At 39.7% G+C, this 21,109-nt stretch overlaps 1 protein-coding gene across 1 annotated transcript in view; it reads left to right on the forward strand.

Moving 5' to 3' along the window:
* The first annotated feature begins 2,725 nt into the window (after positions 1–2,725).
* Positions 2,726–21,109, forward strand: part of SAXO1 (stabilizer of axonemal microtubules 1) — a 91,753-nt gene continuing 73,369 nt past the window's right edge. Inside the window, exon 1 of the mRNA XM_036020110.1 lies at positions 2,726–2,799. Coding sequence (XP_035876003.1) covers positions 2,726–2,799 — 74 coding nt within the window. The remainder of the gene's footprint in view (positions 2,800–21,109) is intronic.

Raw genomic sequence — 21,109 nt, forward strand, 5'->3', positions numbered from 1 at the left:
CTGACTTCCATTCAACTCAGTTTCTGATTGTTCTGAGTGATGGTTGTTCTATATTTTAATTGTAATTTTGATGTGGTTGTCTTTCATTTGTTTATGCATCTTTGATGATGGTAAGATTTGAATAAGAATGTGGAAATATGGAAAAAAGAGGAAGAGAAAGAGCATCAGTGTAACCTATATGACCTTATTAACTAATATCACCCTAATAAATTTAATTAAAAAATAAAATGAGAGACTTCTGAGTCTCTATTAGAGACTTCTAAGATGGAGGTGTAGGTGGACACACCGTGCCTCCTCGCACAATCAAAATAAGGACAACAAAAACTTAGAAACAAAAAAATACCCCCAGTACTGACAGAAAATTGAACTGTATGGAAGTCCAACAACTGAGGAGTTAAAGTAGACACATTCATTGAGACTGGTAGGAGGGTTGGAGTCGGGTGGTTGGACAGAGAGGGGTTGTGGCAGAGCTGCTGGCAGACCCCAGGCATGCAAAGTGGCAGCTGGTGGACCCAGTGAAGCAGCAGATTGTAGAGGGGTGTGGCCAGCCTGGTCCCACATTTGCACACGGATAAACCAGGCCAAACTGGTGAGCGAGACAGACCTCACAACCCAGGATCCCAGCTCAGGGAAATAAAGCCTTAAAATCCTGATTGAGAATACCTATGGGGTTGAGGTGCAGGGAGAGACTCACAGACTCACAAAAAAGTTTGTTGGAGAGACCCACAGGGTCCTAGAATATACACAAGCCTACCCACATGGGAATCAGCACCAGAAGGGCCCAGTTTGGTGGGGGAAGCAGGAGAAGTGACTGAAATCTGTCAGAGAGCAGAACAAGTGCCATTGTTTCCTCTCAGACCCCTCCCCCACATACAGCATCACAACCCAGCAACTGGGTTTCCTGGCCCTGGTGAACACCTAAGGCTCCGCCCCACACTACCTAACAGGCACAACAAGACAAAAAAAAAGGCCCAAATGAAAGAACAGGTCAAAGCTCCAAAAATAATATAATAAGTGACAAAGAGATAGCCAACCTATTAGATGCACAGTTCAAAGCACTGGTGATCAGGATGCTCACATAGTTGGTTGAATTTGGTCACAAATTAGATGAAAAAATGAAGGCTACACTAAGTGAAATAAAGGAAAATGTACAGGGAACCAATAGTGATGGGAAGGAAACTGGGACTCAAATCAATGGAGTGGACCAGAATGAAGAAAGAAATATCCACTCAGAAAAGAATGAAGAAACAAGAATTCAAAAAAAGTGAAGAGATCCTTAGGAACCTCCAGGACATCTTTAAACTTTCCAGCATCTGAATTATAGGGGTACCAGAAGGAGAAGAGGAAGAGCAACAAGTGGAAAAGTTATTTGAACAAATAATAAAGGAGAACTTCCCCAATCTGGCAAAGGAAATAGACTTTCAGGTAGTCCAGGAAGCTCAGAGAGTCCCAAAGAAGTTGGACCCAAGGAGAAACACACCAAGGCATATCATCATTACATTACCCAAGGAGAGAATCTTAAAAGCAGCAAGACAAAATGAAAGAGTTACCTACAAAGGAGTTCCCATCAGACTGTCAGCTGATTTCTCAAAAGAGATCTTGCAGGCAAGAAGGGGCTGGAAAGAAGTATTCCAAGTCATGAAAGGCAAGGGCCTACATCCAAGATTGCTCTATCCAGCAAAGCTTTCATTTAGAATGGAAGGGCAGATAAAGTGCTTCTCAGATAAGGTCAAGTGAAAGGAGTTCACCATCACCAAGCCCTTATTATATGAAATGTTAAAGGGATTTATCCAAGAAAAAGAAGATAAAAAACATGTACAGTAAAAGGACAGCAAACTCACAATAATTAACAACCACACCTAAAACAAAAACAAAAAGAAACTAAGCAAACAACTAGAACAGGAACAGAACCACAGAAATGGAGGTCACATGGAGGGTTAGCCACAGGGGAGTGGGAGGAGGAGAGAGGGGGAAAAGGTACAGAGAATAAGTATCATAGATGGTAGGTAGAAAATAGACAGGGGGAGGGCAAGAATAGTATGGGAAATGTAGAAGGTAAGGAACTTATGACACATGGACATAAAGTAAAGGGGGGAATGTGTGTGGGAGATGGTGTGCAAGGGTGGAGGGGAATGAAAGGGGGGAATGGGACAACTGTAATAGCATAATAAAATATATTTTAAAAATGTGTCAAAAGTGGTTTTTGAAATTTCTTGGTACTATTGACATTTTGGCCAAATAATTCTTCTCTAGAGGTCTGTCTTATGCATTGCAAGATGTTTAGCAGCACCCCTGGTCTCTACCCACTAGAAGCCAATAGCTGGAGGTAGCTGACATACTCACAATATCCAAATCAATAATGTTATTGGTGAAAATGAAAAGTGTGTCTTATATTTTATGGGAAAAACTAAATGGACTTTTTAGCCAACCCAATATATAAAGGAATAAAGGGCATGAAGTAGAACTAATAAATAAGGCCTCTGGGACAACTTCAGTGTCTTGGGTGCTCAGAATTCTTTTGCTCCCAGTTTGTTGGCCATGTTAAGGACTGGGGTTTCTAGAAATGTGGAACCTGGCTAAATGGAGTGTTTGTTTAGTAGGACAGGGTGTAGAGAAACATTGAGTAGCCCTGGATTACCTTTATTTCCCATCAGAAGTGAGCTTGATGGAAAGACGAACTCATGCATAGGTGGGAAATGTGGGTTCCAGCCTTCATACTGAGGCCATGACCATGCGTGAGGGCTGCCGGAGGAGGTCTTCAGTTATGGCAACAGTTTGGACCCTCCTGGGAAGAGTGAGGTAAAGAATGAGTGAAAATGAACTTATTAGGTCTCAACTTCATATAAGTTGTTTTAAAATGAAAATGTTTATTTGTAATAAAATAAAACCCAACAAAACACTTTAAGGGACTTTGCCTCTTTAGAGAGTGACTGTTCTCTTTTGAGGTGATGGAAATTGCATGCGTGAAGGAAAATCTGACTGGCTGTGGTAATGAAAGAGTGTAAAAGTCAGGATTTCTCACAGCTGTTTTCATAGGCAGAGTGCTTCCACTTAGGGAATAACACCACAAAAAAATCTCAATTTTTCCTGATGTTTGTTCCATTTCATTCTGTGTATTCCTCTCCTCACAGATTTAAATACCAAATTGCTTCTATTACTTCACAGTTTCCACCTGTGGTCTCAGGAGTTTGCACAGAGCCAAATAGCATCTGCAGCCCCCAACCCCTTTGCCACATTCTCAAACTTGGGGCTTCTTTTTGAGCTGTGTATGTCATCATCACTATATCTCTGGGTATTCCTAGTTGAGTTTTTAGTTTCAACCAAAGCTGTAATCTCAGAAGTGGCGGCATTCCCTGTGCTTAAAAACCAACATTATCTTGAAGAGTTTTCTGCTGTGAGCTTGGGGTGACTTAATATTGAAACTCTTTTTACCTTTCTCGTCTCTTCTGGGATTAATAATTTTTCTTTATTTTTAAGTTTGGCAGATTTTTTTTGCATGTAAAGATTATTTTTCCCATAGATACAGAAAATTACTTTAGCAACAATCTTGTCAGCATCAGTGTTTTATTCTCTGAACACAGAGAAGGAAAATTAGAGGCAGTAAAGATAGATTTAATTCTGTCTGCCAATGCTGTGTGGCACACATTAAAATGAAGTGTCTCTGGGTATTTGAAGGAAATACAGATTTTTGTTTGAAAATAACAGTTTGTTGCATGTATGAATGAGTTTGGCCATTTCAACTAAATTGATCAGTCAGTTAGCTGGATGGTGAATTGCTTTCAATTTGGGGACTAATAAATTTTGGGTGCTGTGATCAGCACTTGTCTAGCTTAGTTGCTAAGTTGTATGCATTTTTGCCAGAGAACTGGCCTGTCCTTGAAAAAGGTCCACTGCGGTGGCTGGAGCACCCTTCCCTCTCCCTTCTAATTTTTTCCCTTCTCACTCTGTGACACAGTGGACAGGCTGAGTGGGGTTGGAATGACCAGCCTTGAAAAGAGGTGAAAGGTCAGTGTGGTGGCTAATGAGAGGTCAGATATAAGACCCAGGAAAATTTCTCCCAGCTCCTTGCTTTGGTCCTTGCATCTCTTCTGCTTGCTGGCTCTGCATGTTCCCATCTCTCAAGAGTTCAGTGTCCCGTGGTTGGCCAAAGATCCCCAATCCTGCCTGCCCCTTGTGTCCCAGGCTTCAAGATTACTTCTCCTGCTTCCCAACTTCAGAACTCCCTTTTGCCATTTGAAAATTGTGTGTTAGTTGTCTGAAGACCAGTTCTGTTGTATTCTCAGTCACTAGAACAATGGCATGTATTAGGCTCTCAATAAACATGTTTTCAAATTTTTTCTTAAATTGGATGTGTACCATTGTCAAACATTTGAATGCGTAAGTGAACAATTATTTTAGTCTATTAAAAGAAAGCAATCTGACTAAACTAATCCATATTAAAATACAAATGACTTCCTGAAATCTTTCATCAATATTATTTCAAACCATTACAGGAATTTTAGGCTCAAGTTTGCAGCATTTGACCATTAATTTATTATGTTTATTTTAGCCAGAAAAACATTTTAAAGGAAATACAAGTTCACGGTTAAAAATTTCATATAGTCCTTTAGTACCCTTTAGCAAAGCCAACTACTGTTTCAGATTTCTTATGTATCTTTTCTGAGAGTTTCTATAAATATGCAAGCATATGTTTACATATTGGAGCAGACTTTCATAATATAAGATAGAATATGACTGTTTTATTACCCATTGCTACCGTAAGGCCCTGACCAAATGGCCACCTGTCTCTTCCCCCTTAGCTGTCTCTAAAATGGCCATGTATTTGTCTTAAAAAATCTCATTCAGAATTGTGTGTTTTTAGATAAACTTTATAATTTATTTCTTTACACCACTGTAGTATTGGGGTGGCCAAAAAATCCGTTTGGGTTTTTGTAAGATGGCTTACACTTAGTTGTACACTTAGATGGCTAGAACTTAGTTGTCTTTAACTTCATTTGAAACAATTTTGTCAGCTTGTATAGTGACAGCTGTCATATCAGCATGCATTAGAAAACTTATCAAAATTGATGTAGCCATTTTAATATTGAAGATGGAAGAAAATATGCAACGTTTTCAGAATATTATGCCTTATATCATGAAAGGTAAAATGCTGCTGAAATGCCAAAAAAGATTTGTGCAGTGTATGGAGAAGGTACTGTGACTGATTGAACGTGTCAGAAGTGGTTTGTGAAGTTTCCTGCTAGAGATTTCTCGCTGGAAAACGCTCCATGGTTGAGTAGATCAGTTGGAGTTGACAGCAATCAAACTGAGACATTAATTAATAACAGTGAATGTTCTACCAAAATATTGAAATCCATAAAGTTATTGCTGAAAATGAAAAATATGTCTTTTATTTTACAAAAAAATCTAAACAGGCTTTCTGACTAACCCGATATTTGGGATAAAGTTTGACTGCATGTGTCAGAAAACCTAAAATAACAGTGGCTTACAGAAGATAAATTATTTTCCCCTTCACTTAAAGAAGTCCAGGGATGATAGGGCAGCTTACAACGTCAGGGGCCAGGCTCTTTCTGCCTTGCTGTTTCTAGTGCTTTGCCTTGTGATCCATGGTGACTGTTTAACCTCCAGTCATTGCATTCACTTTCTAGGCAGCAGGAAGGAGTAGTCTCTCTACCTTCCCACATCATGTACCCCCTTTATGGAGACCTCGCAGAGGTATCATACAAGGCTTTCTGGCTGGCCCATTGTTCTAAATACTGGAGATTCTGTTGCTGGGGAAGAAGGGGAATATATACATTGGGTTAGGTAGTTAGTGTTTTCTCCCACAATCAACTCTTCAGATATGGAACCTCCCCTTCCCTGACCTGACCAATTTCTTATTTACTGTGGGCTTCAAAATAACTTTCTGCTTCTTTCAGTAATACTTGATTTGATTTGTGAGCCAAATTTGACCCAAGGGCCCTGTTTTGCTGACTCCTAATATTGATGATTGTAGAAATGATAAGCTCTAAGAAAAGAAAATGGTTTTTTGTTCTAAATAGAAGTTGGTCAATTAGAATAAGACTCTGGAATGGGAGAGAGGGTAGGAGAATCTAAAAATGTTTAGAAGAATTGGTTAAGTTTTGAGGCCACATATTCTAAGATGCTTAAAAATATATCACTAGATTAAGAAAATACCCATTTTTGGAGGTTTTTTTGCGGTGATTTTGAATTTTCTTTCTTTTTAAAATTTTAATTGTTGTTCAAGTACAGTTTTCGGTCTTTTATTCCCATCCCAGCCCAATGTTTTTGTTTTCTAAGGTGATAAAATTTAACATAAAATTTACTATTTTATCCAGTTTTTAAATGTACAGTTTAGTGACAGTAAGTACATTCACAATATGTGTAACTATTACCACTATCCATTTCCAGAATGTTTTCATATCCTAAACAGAAACTCTGTACCCATTGAATGCTAACTCCGTTATCTCCTCCTCACTCCCAGCCCCTGATAATCTCTATTATATTTTCTGTCAATTAAATTTGCCTATTCTAGGTATTATATAAATGAAACCATACAATATTTGTCTTTTAAAATCTTCGTTATTTCACTTAGCATAATGTTGTCAAGGTTCATTCATGTTGTTACATGTACCAAAATTTCATTTGTTTTTAAGGCTGAATAATATGCTATTTTATGGACATACTACAGTTTGTTTCTCTATTCATCTGTTGATGGACATTAGGTTGTTTCTACCTTTTGCCTATTATGAACAATGCTGATATGTACATTGGTGTGCAAGAATCTGTGTTTCTTTTCAATATTGTTTGTGTATATACCCAGAAATAGAATCACTGAAGCATATGGTAATTCTGTGCTTAACTTTTTAAGAAATGACTGTACAATTTTCCTCAGAGGCTGCAACATTTTACACTTCCACTAGCAGTGAATAAAGGTTCCAGTTTCTCTATCTTCTCACCACTACCTGTTATTTAAAAAACTGTTTTTGATAATAACCATCTAATGGTTGTGAATGTTTTCTTTTTCAATATAGTTTATTGATTATGCTATTACAGTTGTTCAATTTTCTCCCCTTCAGTCCTCTCTACCCTGCACAACCTCTCCCACCCATATTACCCACCTTTAGTTCATGTCCATGTGTCATACTTATAAGTTCCTTACCTTCTACATTTCCCATACTATTCTTGCCCTCCCCCTGTCTATTTTCTACCTACCATCTATGATACTTATTCTCTGTACCTTTTCCCCCTCTCTCCTCCTCCCACTCCCCTGTGGCTAACCCTCCATGTGACCTCCATTTCTGTGGTTCTGTTCCTGTTCTAGTTGTTTGCTTAGTTTCTTTTTGTTTTTGTTTTAGGTGTGGTTGTTAATTATTGTGAGTTTGCTGTCCTTTTACTGTACATGTTTTTTATCTTCTTTTTCTTGGATAAATCCCTTTAACATTTCATATAATAAGGGCTTGGTGATGGTGAACTCCTTTCACTTGACCTTATCTGAGAAGCACTTTATCTGCCCTTCCATTCTAAATGAAAGCTTTGCTGGATAGAGCAATCTTGGATGTAGGCCCTTGCCTTTCATGACTTGGAATACTTCTTTCCAGCCCCTTCTTGCCTGCAAGATCTCTTTTGAGAAATCAGCTGACAGTCTGATGGGAACTCCTTTGTAGGTAACTCTTTCATTTTGTCTTGCTGCTTTTAAGATTCTCTCCTTGGGTAATGTAATGATGATATGCCTTGGTGTGTTTCTCCTTGGGTCCAACTTCTTTGGGACTCTCTGAGCTTCCTGGACTACCTGAAAGTCTATTTCCTTTGCCAGATTGGGGAAGTTCTCCTTTATTATTTGTTCAAATAACTTTTCCACTTGTTGCTCTTCCTCTTCTCCTTCTGGTACCCCTATAATTCAGATGCTGGAAAGTTTAAAGATGTCCTGGAGGTTCCTAAGGATCTCTTCACTTTTTTTGAATTCTTGTTTCTTCATTCTTTTCTGAGTGGATATTTCTTTCTTCATTCTGGTCCACTCCATTGATTTGAGTCCCAGTTTCCTTCCCATCACTATTGGTTCCCTGTACATTTTCCTTTATTTCACTTAGTGTAGCCTTCATTTTTTCATCTAATTTGTGACCAAATTCAACCAACTATGTGAGCATCCTGATCACCAGTGCTTTGAACTGTGCATCTAATAGGTTGGCTATCTCTTTGTCACTTATTATATTATTTTTGGAGCTTTGACCTGTTCTTTCATTTGGGCCTTTTTTTTTTTTTGTCTTGTTGTGCCTGTTAGGTAGTGTGGGGTGGATCCTTAGGTGTTCACCAGGGCCAGGAAACCCAGTTGCTGGGTTGTGATGCTGTATGTGGGGGAGGGGTCTGAGAGGAAACAATGGCACTTGTTCTGCTCTCTGACAGATTTCAGTCACTTCTCCTGCTTCCCCCACCAAACTGGGCCCTTCTGGTGCTGATTCCCATGAGGGTGGGCTTGTGTATATTCTAGGACCCTGTGGGTCTCTCCAACAAACTTTTTTGTGAGTCTGTGAGTCTCTCCCTGCACCTCAACCCCACAGGTATTTTCAATCAGTGTTTTGAGGCGTTATTTTCCCAGTGCTGGGACCCTGGGTTGCATGGTCTGTCTTGCTCCCCAGTTTCACCTGGTTCACCTGCTTACAAATGTGGGACCGCCTGGTCTGCCAGCTGCCTCGTCTGCCAAGCCCCTCCACAATCCACTGTCTCGCTGAGTCCACCCGCTGCTGCCTTGTGCACCTGGATTCACCAGCTGCCGCTTTGCGGAGAGTCCTCTCCACCTGGCTGCCTGACTCCACCCCGCCGCCTGACTCCACCCCGCCGCCTGACTCCACCCCGCCTACTGGTCTGGATGAATGTTTCTTCTTTAACTCCTTGGTTGTTGGACTTCTGTACAGTTCAATTTTCTGTCAGTTCTGGTTGTTTTTTGTTTCTAAATTTTTGTTGCCCTTATTTTGGTTGTGCGAGGAGGCACAGTGTGTCTGTCTATATCTCTATCTTGGCCAGAAGTCCTGAATGTTTTTTCATTACAGGTTACATTTGCATTTCTTGAATTAGTGGTGATGTTGATTACCTTTTCATGTGCTTTTGGACATTTGTATATCTCCTTTGCACAAAATCTATTTCAGTTCTTTACTAATTTTTAAAGTGTTTTTTTAATTGTTGTTGGGTTATAGGAATTCTTTATATATTTTGGATATAAGTCACTTATCAGAGATACTTGATTTGCAAATATTTTGTCCCATTTTGTAGGTTGTTTCTTGACTCTCTCCATGGTACATAATAGTTTGATGCACAAAAGTTTCAATTTTGATGAAGTCTGTTAATCCATTTTCATTTCTCTTTTGTTGCATGTGTTTTTGGTGTCATAACCAAGAAATCATTGCCAAATCCAGTGTTATAAAGCTTTCCCCTTATGTTTCCTTCTAAGAGTTTTGTCGCTTTTGTTCTTACATTCAGGTCTCTATTTTATTTTGAGTTAATTTTTATGTATGGTATATAGTAAGGCTCCAACTTCATTCTTTTGCACATGGATATACAGTTTTTCCAGCACTGTTCATTGAAAAGACTATGCCAATGGTCTTGACACCCTTTAAAACAAAAAAACCCCCACATTATATTATTTATGTGATGGTTTAGTTCTGAGCTTTCTGTTCTAGTCAATTGCTCTCTATATCTGTTCTTATGCCAATACCACTGTTTTGACTCCTGCAGCTTTGTTGTAAGTTTTGAAATCAGGAATTGTGAGCCTTCCAACTTGTCTGTCTTTTTTGGTGTCCCTTAAGATTCCATATGAATATCAGAATGGGTTTTTCTATTTCTGCAAAAAATGCCAGAGATTTTGATAGGGATTGCTTTAAATATGTAGATTGCTTTGACTAGCATTGCTTTCTTATTAATAGTAGGTCTTTTAATCCACAAACATGCGATATCTTTCTATTTGTTTGTGTCATCTTTAGTTTCTTTCAGAAAATTTTTTAGTTTTTAGTGTAGAAGTCTTTTGCTGCCATGGTTAAATTTATTCCTAAGCATTTTATTCTTTTGGAAGCTGTTATAACTGGGATAGTTTTTTAAACTTTTCTTTTGGATTTTTCATTGTTGGTGTGCAGAAATTAAACTAATTTTTACATGTTGATTTTGCACCCTGCAATGGTACTTGTTTATTAGCAATAACAGTTAAATTTTTTTAGAGTTTTCACATATGAGGTTATTATTTGCAGATATAATTTTGCCTTTTTCTTTCCAATTTGGCTACTTTTTGTTATTTTTTTCTCAAGTAATTTATCTGTCTAGGACTTCCAATATTGGGTTGGCCAAAAAGTCAGTATGGTATTTTTCTATCAACTTCAACCGGTCTGCCTGACCATGGAGCATCATCCAGCAAGAAATCTCTAGCATGATACTTTGCAAACCACTTTTGACATGTTTCATTAGTCACAGCACCTTCTCCATACACCACACAAATCTTTTTTTGCATTTCAGTTGCAGTTTTACCTTTCTTGAAATAATAAAGTATAATAATACAGTGAAAATGTTGTGTATTTTCTTCCATCTTCAATATTAAAATGGCTACACTGAAATTCACCAATTTTGATAACTTTTTAAAAAAATGCACACTGATATGACAGCTGTCACAATACAATCTCACAAAATTGTTTCAAAGGAAGTTAAAGACAACTAAGAACTACTAGAGCCATCTTACAGAAAAAAACATGAACTTTTTGGCCAACTCAATATTATATTGAATAGAAGTGGTGAATGACGTCTTTGTCTTTTCCCTGCTTTTAGGGGTAAAGTTTTCAGTCTTTCACCATTGAGTATGAGGTTAGCTGTGTGTTTTTCATATATAGCTTTATTATGGTGTGAAGCTTCCTTTTATTACTAGTTTGAGTGTTTTTTTTTTTAAAATCAAGAAAGGATGTCAAAATTTGTTGAATGCCTCTGTAGAGATGCATATTAAAGAATACACGGGAGGGGAGGGGTGGGGAGAAAGTGCAGACAACTGTAATTGAACAACAGTAAAGTAATTAAAAAAGAGAATACAGGGATGCTTTCTGACGTTTACTTTAAAGCACTTCAGCAAAAATAAAAGGATTTAATGAAGCAAGTGTGGCAAAATCTGGATAATTGTGGAGAATGGGTGATGCTTTGGGGATTAACTATTATCTTTGCTTTTTAGTATGTTTGGAGATTCAGATTATTAAAATTTAAAGGAAAAACTTTCATTAAAATACTCATTTAATTATTCAAACATTATTATTTGAATGTTTTTATTAAAATAACTTTCTGATTTTAAATTCATTATCTTTTAAATTGCTTTTACTATTGTCTCTTAGTTTTAGGCAATATTGTGATTTTTCTGGAACACCAAACTATATTATGCTTTTGCTTTTTCCTAAGAAAAAGTATCTGTTCATGTTGTTTCTGTTTGTGAGAGTCTCATTCTTGATGAAAGTGCTCTTGTCACCTCTAGAAGTTGGTAAAATTGATGCTCGTGAGTTCTTGGATATTTCATATGAATGTGCAGTAGTTTCTAAACTTGAATTCCTGGGGTGGGGGACTTTGAGAAAAGTGTAGAACTGTAGACAGATTCATCAGGCCTGGGGAGCGCTTGGTCCCCAGAAAGGATTGGGATGCAGCCAGGTTTGGGCATCACTCAATATGAGCAAAGCTTCAGAAAGGGCATAGGACCAACATCCCTTTGTGCACCCTCCTACCAGCCTGCAGAGCATCCTGTTTTAGTGGAGGGAGAGCAGGACGAACTCAGAAGTTTCAGTCCAGTCAGTAGACCTAGAGGACCTTGGTTACACAAGTAACTTCACCCTTGGAAAAATAGGAGACTTAACTCTACTACCAGTGTTTCCTGAATGAATTAGTTATCTCATGATGAGATTCTGGGAGAGAGATATTGGTCACCAGAAGTGTCAGGATTAATGTGGAATAATCCTGTACGCTAAAGGAGAATATACTTGTGTATCTGTATTAGGTTGATTAAATTTTTAGCCAAATTGCTCAAGGAAAATAACTATAAATTCCCACAGGTGTTTTTTTTGGGGGGGGCAGGTAGTGGAGGAGAAGCTTACTTTGTTAGTTTATTTTTATACATATTTATTTAAATCAGCATAAGTATTAGAAACATGGCATTCTATAGTTACTCTCTACATTTCAGAAAAAGAAAAACTCATTCTCTTCTTGGATGGTCTAGTGGAACCACAGCTTTGACATATTTAATAAAATTAAGCATTGTACAATGTGCTTTTCTTTTGAGGCCTTTAAGAATGTTTGAATATGCCTTGTTAGCCTACCCAAGAGCCAAACTGGGAGGTCAGAAAGATGCTGGCAGCCTGTTGGATCCTGAGGCTCCCAGGCCCTGAAATTAGTCCCAGATCACATTCAGGGGTTAGTGTACAACTGCTAGCAGATTCCAGTCTTCTAAAAATCCAGGGTTCAGAGGGGAATGGATCTGTGAGGCTTTGGGACAACCCTTTCTTTTACAGATGACAGAACTGAGGCCCTGAAAGGGACGGCCTAGGCAGAGCCAGAGCCAGAGCCCTCGTGCTGAGCCCAGGCTCTGTTAGGATGGCAGCACCTTCAAAACACAGAACATACTTCCCTGCCGGAAGCCACATCTTTCAGTGGTGACACCCATCGTCGGCCCCTGTGGTCTTTTGCTTGTTTTGGAGAGATGCAGCGTGACTGCTTTTGTTGTTACAGCACTGGGTGGTCTGCCAGTGAGCACGTAGTATAAATAACAACTAATAAATAATTTTACAGCAGAGGTCCTAAATCTTTCCAGATAGGGCACTGGTGCATGGCTGTCAAATGCCAGACAGAGCCTAAGAAAACAGTAACTTTAACCCGTCCATCTTTTATGTGCATGGCACATTGTTGTCATAAAATTTTCCGAAGGTTTTAATGGCTTAAAGGAAAAAATGTACACATGAGAACACACGTACACAAACACACCCACATATGCAGAGCTGCCCTGTCTGACTGCATGATGACTTCTCTTTGTAGACATCGTATATTTTATTATATTTTTCTGAATTTTTCTTCCACTTGTAAGCTATTTTATTTTCTACTTGGTAATTTTGATATTTTTGAAATAAAATTCCTTTGATTTTGCATGCTGGACTATACTTCTGTGCTTGTTTTAGTGTCAGAAATGATAAGATGAATCGGTTTTGTTCACTTGGTAGTTTTTTACCTCCTGAGAGCCATGCTCCTGAATGCTGTTCTGTTTCAGACCCTTGGGTTTCCAGCTGAGTTGGGGTTAGGATTCTGGCCTTGTCTCCCTCCCTGAAATGTCCCAAGCTTCAGCTTGTCACCTGCAAATTGGGAGTAATAATACCTATTGCACAGGGTTATTTTAAAGGTTGAGAGTGGTGGCTTCCACAAGAGCCCCCAGCACAGATTCTCATATAGAGCTCTCGGTAGGTGTTGGTTCTCTTTACCTTCTGTCTTTATGTCTTGTAATCCTTTCTGTTGAAATTGTGCCCACAGCAAAGCCTGTTCTCTCCTTCAGGAACCTTGAGTTGGAATAAAAGACATGCTGCTCTGTGTTTTCATAGTGCACTTACTTTGAGCCTCTCCCATAACAGTCTTTGATGTGATGCCTTTTTCTGGGGTGATTACAGCGGACCTGCCTCTGCACCGGTCACCTTGCATCTGGGCTGAGCCACTGCACAGAGGCTGTCTGAGGACAGGCTGTGGCTGACTGAATCCTGCATTTCTTCTGGGACATTAGTGTACATGTGATCACAGACGATCCCTCAGCAGATGTGGGGCAGTTTCTAAAACAAATCAGAATTGTGCCTGCTCACGAGATGCATGCTGTCTCCTGCATCCTTGCTGCTTCTAGGGCTCTGTTCCTCTCCAGGCCCTCGCACTTGGAGAGAGGAGGTCAGGTTTATGGAGTGCTGGTTAATCAGAGCCAGCCTGTTTGCTTAATAGCTGTGTGCTCTGGGTAGAATTGTGGCCCCAGAAGTCAATGAAGTCCTAACCTCTAGCACCTCAAAATGTGACTTTTTCTGGAAATAGAGTCTTCAGAGAGGTCATCAAGGTCACATGAGGTCATTAGGGTGGGCTCTAATCTAATATGACTGGTATCCTCATTAAAAGGAGAAATTTGGACACAGAGGCAGATATGCATAGAGGGAAGATGGTGTGTAGGGGCATAGAGAACAACATCTACAAGCCAATGGATGCCTGAGGCTACTAGGAGCTAGGAGAGAGGGGTGACACAGGTTCTTCCTCACGGCCCTCAGAAGGAACCTACCCTGCCAATGCCTTGTTTTGGGACTTCTAGCCTCTAGAACTATGAGACAATCGATTTGTGTCATTTAAGTGACCCAGTGTGTCATACTGTGTTATGGCAGCCTCAGGAAGCTAATACACTATGTAAAGCAGGCGCGTTTAATTCTTTTCAGCTTTATTTTCTTTCCTATAGAATGGGATGATGTGATAAATCATACCTACCTCATTGGGTTCTTCTGAGGATTAAATAGTGCCTGGCATCCTGGGAAGGTCTTTATTAATAGTGTCCCTTTAACCATTATTCCATAGACTCTGGGCCCTCCACAGCCCTGGAGCACTTTTAATCTTAGCAGCCCCTTGTTGCATTTCTCCAGAAGCTGTTCAGCCAGTTTCTAGTTTCAGTAGTCATTCAATCTAGAAACCTTAGTGTAAAGCAAGTCCTATTTTGTCATGGGAACCTAGTTGAACAGGGGTTTCATTTCCTGCCTGAGCACTCTGTGACACACAACCTGCAGAGCCATTGTCCTGACAGGTTAGGGTGTGTCCACAGACTGAGGCTTTCCTGCCCTCCAGTAACCATTTTAACTGGGAGCCTTTGTTATTTATGATACCCTTTGAGTACCCATTGATTTCCTGAATTTTAAAAGCCTGTCATCATAGGCTATAGGAAGTAGGGCCTGGTTTCTTTGGTAGTCATTAGAAGAAAGATTAAAATCTATGAGTTTAAATCTATGCATCCTTCTTGGAATGTGGTGGGTGGACAGCCTCTGGAGTCAGATGTGGACTTCACTCTGACACTGGTAGCTGTGTGGCCTTGGACCAATTATTTAATCTTTCTGATCATCTGCTTTCTTCTCTGTAACACTAAGGTGATGATTCCTGCCTGGGTGGCTGTTTTAAGATTTAAGCAAGATAATGTAGGTAAAGAAACAACTTTTGCATGTGATACTCAGAAAATGTTCCTTTCCTCTCTCATCCATCCCTCCCATTCCTCAACTATCACAGTCAACAGCTCAATGGCTGGCCACTCAGGCCTGTTGTGGAGGGTTCTTTGGGACAGGTAAGAGCTTACTGTGCCCCTCCAGATGTCCTTGTAGAGAGCGGCCCGCCGACTACATGCTGAGGACCTTTGAGTGACAGTTTAGATTCAGAAGTTCGTTTCAGCACAGTCTAAAGTGAATCTGATATTCTATGTATAGTCTTTTGATAATTTTATAACTTCTGAGCTGTTTATTTTTTAAGAGGTCTGAAGTACCAAACATTTGAAGGCTAAGGTATGAGACGTGTGTGTGCATGTGTATACAGCATGGCTGAAAAAGCAAAATTTCCTATAGCTAGGGTTCTTCAATTATGAGTTGGTCATCTCTATAAATTCAATGTATATTTTTGAAGTTCTCTAAGATAAATCTGCATTAATAACTATGGCTCTCTAAGCACTTAAGGTTCAGTTAACGTAACCTAAAAATCTCTAAGCTCTTTATAAACATCAGTGCAGACTGTATTAATACCCATGAAAAACAACCTTCAGTTTGAGCTTAATTGAATTAGTCACATGGTATTGGATGAGGCGTCTGCTCCAGTTTCACTTAAAGGGCCGTAGGGTGGGGAAAGAAAGAGGCATAGAACGTTATGTTTCAGCATCATTTTATTTGTTTTATTAATTTTCTAGTCTCAAAGCCATTCTCAGATGTTTCCATTAAAAGGAGGTGGGATATTTGCCATTTTTCATGAAAGTAACGACAGATGATGGGGGTGAGAGATTATTCACACCTTATTATACTCAGTATAACCTCATCCCAGAACTGCTTTTTGTGTACTAGAAGCTGAATGACCTTACTTTCTTTTAAAAATAAAAAACTTATAAATTCCATAGGGGCAAGTTCAAAACAAAAAATTTTCCTAGTTTTCATGCCCCCTTTTGATTAATAATTATTTTCACAAACTGGGTTCAGGTAGGACCCTGGTTTGAGTGGCTATATGGTCTGGAGACCAGTGTGAAATGAATCATAAAACGGATCATAGTTCACCATAGGAGTCTAGTTTTAATTAGGAATTTTATTCCTGACAAAGTGCTCAGCATCTTATAAATCTTAAATATGGCCATTAATATGTTAGGAAAGTAAAGATTCAGTAATATATGTCATGTAATAACTGAAATAATAGCATTATACTCCTAGTTACATAGAATGGGCCTGCATGTAGTATATACATTGATTATACAAAGGCCCGAGTGCTTTATAAAATACACATTCAGCACATAAAATGCATAACTCTGCGATGATTTAATATCTATGAAAGACTTAATAAACTATAGAGTGCTATATAGATGTAAGCTAAAATTTTATTAGCCTTGTGCTTATAGCCTAACATAATACACGTGCAATAAGACATTCCTAGATGTCTATGGTTAGCAGTATTTTTGCTTTCATTAGAATTTAGAACTTTGGGTGACTCATGAGCTAGGATATGTAGAGAAGTTTGAATGGGTGCTATTTTGGGGGTTAATACTTCTTTATGCTTAGATGCTTTATTTCAAAATGTTTTTACATGTGTTTTGGGATGTAATCCTCATTATCTCCTTTAAGAGAAGACACCATTATCCCCATTTTGAAGAAGAGGGAGGACACTGATATGCACAGAAGATCAATGGTGACTTCAGGGCCACTTTGTCACTAGGAAGTTGCAAAACCCAAACTAAAGCCTGTTATTTCTGACTCCTCATTCTGTGCTCTTTTAGGTGCATCATAAGAATCTGGCATTTTCCCCTGTAATAAACAGATGCTACCAGCATTATTTCATGGATCTTAGATCAGTGTTTAAGTCTTCCTCACAAAAGACTCCAGCTGTGAGAGTTCAAGAGGAGAGATTCTTCTTGAGTCTTTGCTCTTTCTTCACCACCCCTATCCCCAATAGCATTACTGAATACAGGTGGTCCCAATAGGCTGGACAACCTGAGGAGGGCACATGGATAGGGGGGAGTAGGGTCACCTGTCTGCCTTCATGTATTAGGTAATACTAGCCAATGCTGCACTAACAAAAACCCCTCAAGTCTCATTAGTTATAACAAAGATTTTTCAGTCAGACACAGTCAGAGACTCTTCTTTGTGCAGTGACTGAAGGACAGGGCTGCTGCCATCATGTAAGTCCACCACCTTGGAGTATCTGTTTTCCAGGTATGAGCAAGAGGAGAAGAAAATATGTGTCTGCCCCTGAGTTAAGGAGAACAGTGTGTGGTCCCATGTTCATGTGTTCTCTGTGTTGAGGTATTGGCTTCTACAGCAACAGAACCATGACACTGTCTTCATTAACATCCTGGTTAGTCATGTGACCTGGCCATACCTGACAATCATCTTGATGGCTTTTTGTTTGTTTATTAAACATGTGTGGAGTGCTTGTGTGCAAGGCATTGGGTTGGAAAGTTAATTCAAAGCAACAATTTATTCCAAAGACACACCAGAATTATGTCTCACCCAGTTATTGTAACTTGCATCAGGGCCATTGTTGGTCCATGCGGAGCCTTTGTGCACACTGGAAACGGGCACCCCTTCCTCAATGGATTTCACTTCCATCTCTCAGAAAATTGTCATGCTGAGCTTCTTAGAACAATTTCCTCCGTTACTGCGTCATGAAAAATTGTCCAAATAAATACGCAAATTGATAGTTCCCTGTTACACATCACCCTGTCTCCCTCGTGCAGTACACAGCCTGCTCAACTGTATGTGGCAGCTTGTTCTTGCTTCCTACTGTCGAATCTTTCTGAAGTTCTTCAGCTCCTCCCAGATAACAGTCTTTCCAATCTTTGTAAATGTGGGTTATTCTTTTTTTTGGAATGGAGATTTCAGTTCTGTCAGGCCATGGGAAGAAGTGTCACTTCTTTTCATAAGGTCAAATTTCTGTGCTATTTTCTGAGGCAGATATCATCAATCTTCAGTCTGATTTGTTTTAAAATTGTATATATCTCCATCCATTGTTGCTGTCTCTATTCTTTGACCATTTGTTACATTTTGAAAATATGGAGTCGCGGTGGTACAATAGTTCCTTTATTCAAAAACTTTACTCAAATAGGACCTTAATAGAATATCCTCAGAGTGATAAATTCATGCCCAGAGGCTAACAATTATTTCAATTATTAGGAAAATAGGTTTTCTGTTTGCCAGCATTTGCAACAAGCCAATCCAAGAGGCAACGCTATTATTTGTTAAATGAACAAATGAATGGATACATTGTGAAGGACAGTTAGTCTTAACTGTAAACCAATTGCTTTAAATGAAAATTTGTTTAATAATTGCATGTTATCACAGAAAGACCCAAACCTAGAAGAGCCCATTACTGTTTCTTTGAGTTAGGGAGTTTTGCTGAAAAAGAAGGAGCAATCATGTGTGAAGAAGGATAGTATGTTTAAAAGAACTCCAGGACCAGTCTAATTGCACTTTGATTGCTGTCTCTAGGGAGTAATTCTTATTCTTGGTAGGAAACCACGAGCAAGTCTGACCGTTTGGTTTTGTGAAAATAAACTTAGTTTAATTTATTGACACATTATACATACCTGCCAAATTTTCTTATGCTTTTTCCCTGACATGTGTCTTGCCTGATGGAGTCACTGTAATGCAGCCTATATGTTTTTAAAGAAATTATGTTTTGTTAAGGAATGTATCAAAATTGTTAAACCGCATTGCACCTTGTTCTCATTAGTCTTTGGAATGCAGCTGCCGGAACAGAAAGGGCAAGGGAGACAGAGACGGAGAGAGGTGGTTGTGAATACTCTCACCTTCTCTCCTTCTAGGAGGCCTCTGGGTTACATTTTGAGCTGCAGGGTCTCAGTCCGTGTTCAGACAGCTGAGCCAGGAGGTGTAGTAGGGGGTCCCTGTAACCCAACCCCATTGCTGCTTTGTTTAGCTGACAAGCCTAGTAACAACGAATCTCATCTCTGTGCAATCCAGCTATAGTTGCCCTACTGTATGTAGTCATATTTCACTGGGTCTCCATTGGAAATACCTGCTAAAGGCCTGCCTGGGTTTTAGCAAGTATTTCCAATGGAGACCTGGATGTTGGAAATTTCCTTAACAGCAGTGAATACTGAAGAGTGTGCAGATGGAGTTCTAAGTCCTGACAATTCTGTCTGCTAGCATCTTGTCAGTTCCAGATGTCTCTAATCCTGACATCCCTGCCTGCTTCTGGATCCCATGAATCTTTCCTGAACTGGTACAGTAGCTTCCTAACAGGCCTCCCTGCTATTTCCAGTACTCCCTTCACATTGTGGCCAGAGTGGTCTTTTAAAGATGCTTGGCCTTTTCTGCCCCCTGCTGGGAGCTCATCCAGGGTTCCCTGTCACCTACAGCATAAAATCACAACCCTTTGTGTGTTGTTGAAGGTCTTTCAAAATCTGGCCACTACCTCCTTGTCCAGTCTGCTTTCCCAATACTTCTTGTCTGCAATTTCATGTTCTAGGAATAAAGGACCATTTGTGATTTTGGAGATATACCTTGCTCTGTCATACCTCTCTCTGTGCCTTTGTTGTTGTTTTTCTTTCTTCCTTGGATGTCTTTCCTGCTAATTGTCCATCTCTCTGAATGCCGCCTCATCTTTGAAGCCCTCCCTAATTTCCTCTGCTGATTTAGGTGCTCAGAGTTCTGGGCTCTCACTGAGCTTTATGTAAATATAGCCAGCAAAGCAGTTAGTAGCATAAATACTTGTTGTTCTTGACAGGACTCTGAGCTCCTTGAGCTCAAGGACTATAGCTTTTAATTTGGATCTCCATAAGGGATCGCAAACTTGGTATACAGAAGTTCAACGAATGAATTAAGGAAGGGCTGCAAAGTGAATCTTCAAAAGCTGTTTTTTGCCCTGGCTGGCGTAGCTCAGTGGATTGAGCGCGGGCTGTGAACCAAAGTGTCGCAGGTTCGATTCCCAGTCAGGGTACATGCCTAGGTTGCAGGCCATGACCTCCAGCAACTGCACATTGATGTTTCTCTCTCTCTCTCTCTCTATCTCCCTCCCTTCCCTCTCTAAAAGTAAAGAAGTAAAATCTTTAAAAAATCACTTAAAAAAAGCTGTTTTTTTAGACATCTCAGAATCCAGCAAATTCAAGTAAGAGAATGGAATGGCTTTGGTGAGAAGGTTTAGGTGTCTCTGAAATTCAGCCAGACTGCCTTGTCTATCTCTGTGCTTGTTGCTATCTCTCCCATGTTGATATTAAATACAAAGCCACTGAAGGAAGGCTCTGCTGTGGGTCACCCCCACTGCCATGGTGACTCTGCCAGAAGTCAGCCAGCACCACAGGATGGTGCAGGAGTGCTCACCATTGGGGCTTCCATCTTGTGTGTTTCAGTGTAGTTTGGATTGGTTTCCCCAGCTCCTGCCAGGGCCCCAGATTCAGGCTTCTTTGGGTGTCCCCTCTGGGGGGAGCCATTTTTATTATTATTGAATAAAAATTGCTATGGGTCCTGGCTGGTGTGGCTCACTGGATTGAGTGCTGGCCTGAGAACCACAGGGTCACTGGTCGGATTCCTAGTCAGGGCATATGCCTGGGTTGCAGGCCAGGTCCCCAGTAGGGGTTGCATGAGAAGCAACCACACATTGATGTTTCTCTTCCTCTCTTTCTCCCTCCCTCCCCCTCTGTCTAAAAATAAATAAATAAAATCTTTAAAAAAATTGCGGTGGAATTTTAAGGCATGTGACATCTCAGTCCTCCAGGCTCCATTTGGTAGTAAGATATTTTCTTGTTTTGGTCCTTCACAGTACAGGCTTCACCTTTTTTTTTTTTTTTTTAAAGATTTTATTTATTTATTTTTAGAGAGAAGGGAAGGGAGGGAGAAAGAGAGGGAGAGAAACATCATTG

This window comes from Phyllostomus discolor, chromosome 3, assembly GCF_004126475.2.
Source record: "Phyllostomus discolor isolate MPI-MPIP mPhyDis1 chromosome 3, mPhyDis1.pri.v3, whole genome shotgun sequence".
Classification (NCBI taxonomy): domain Eukaryota; kingdom Metazoa; phylum Chordata; class Mammalia; order Chiroptera; family Phyllostomidae; genus Phyllostomus; species Phyllostomus discolor.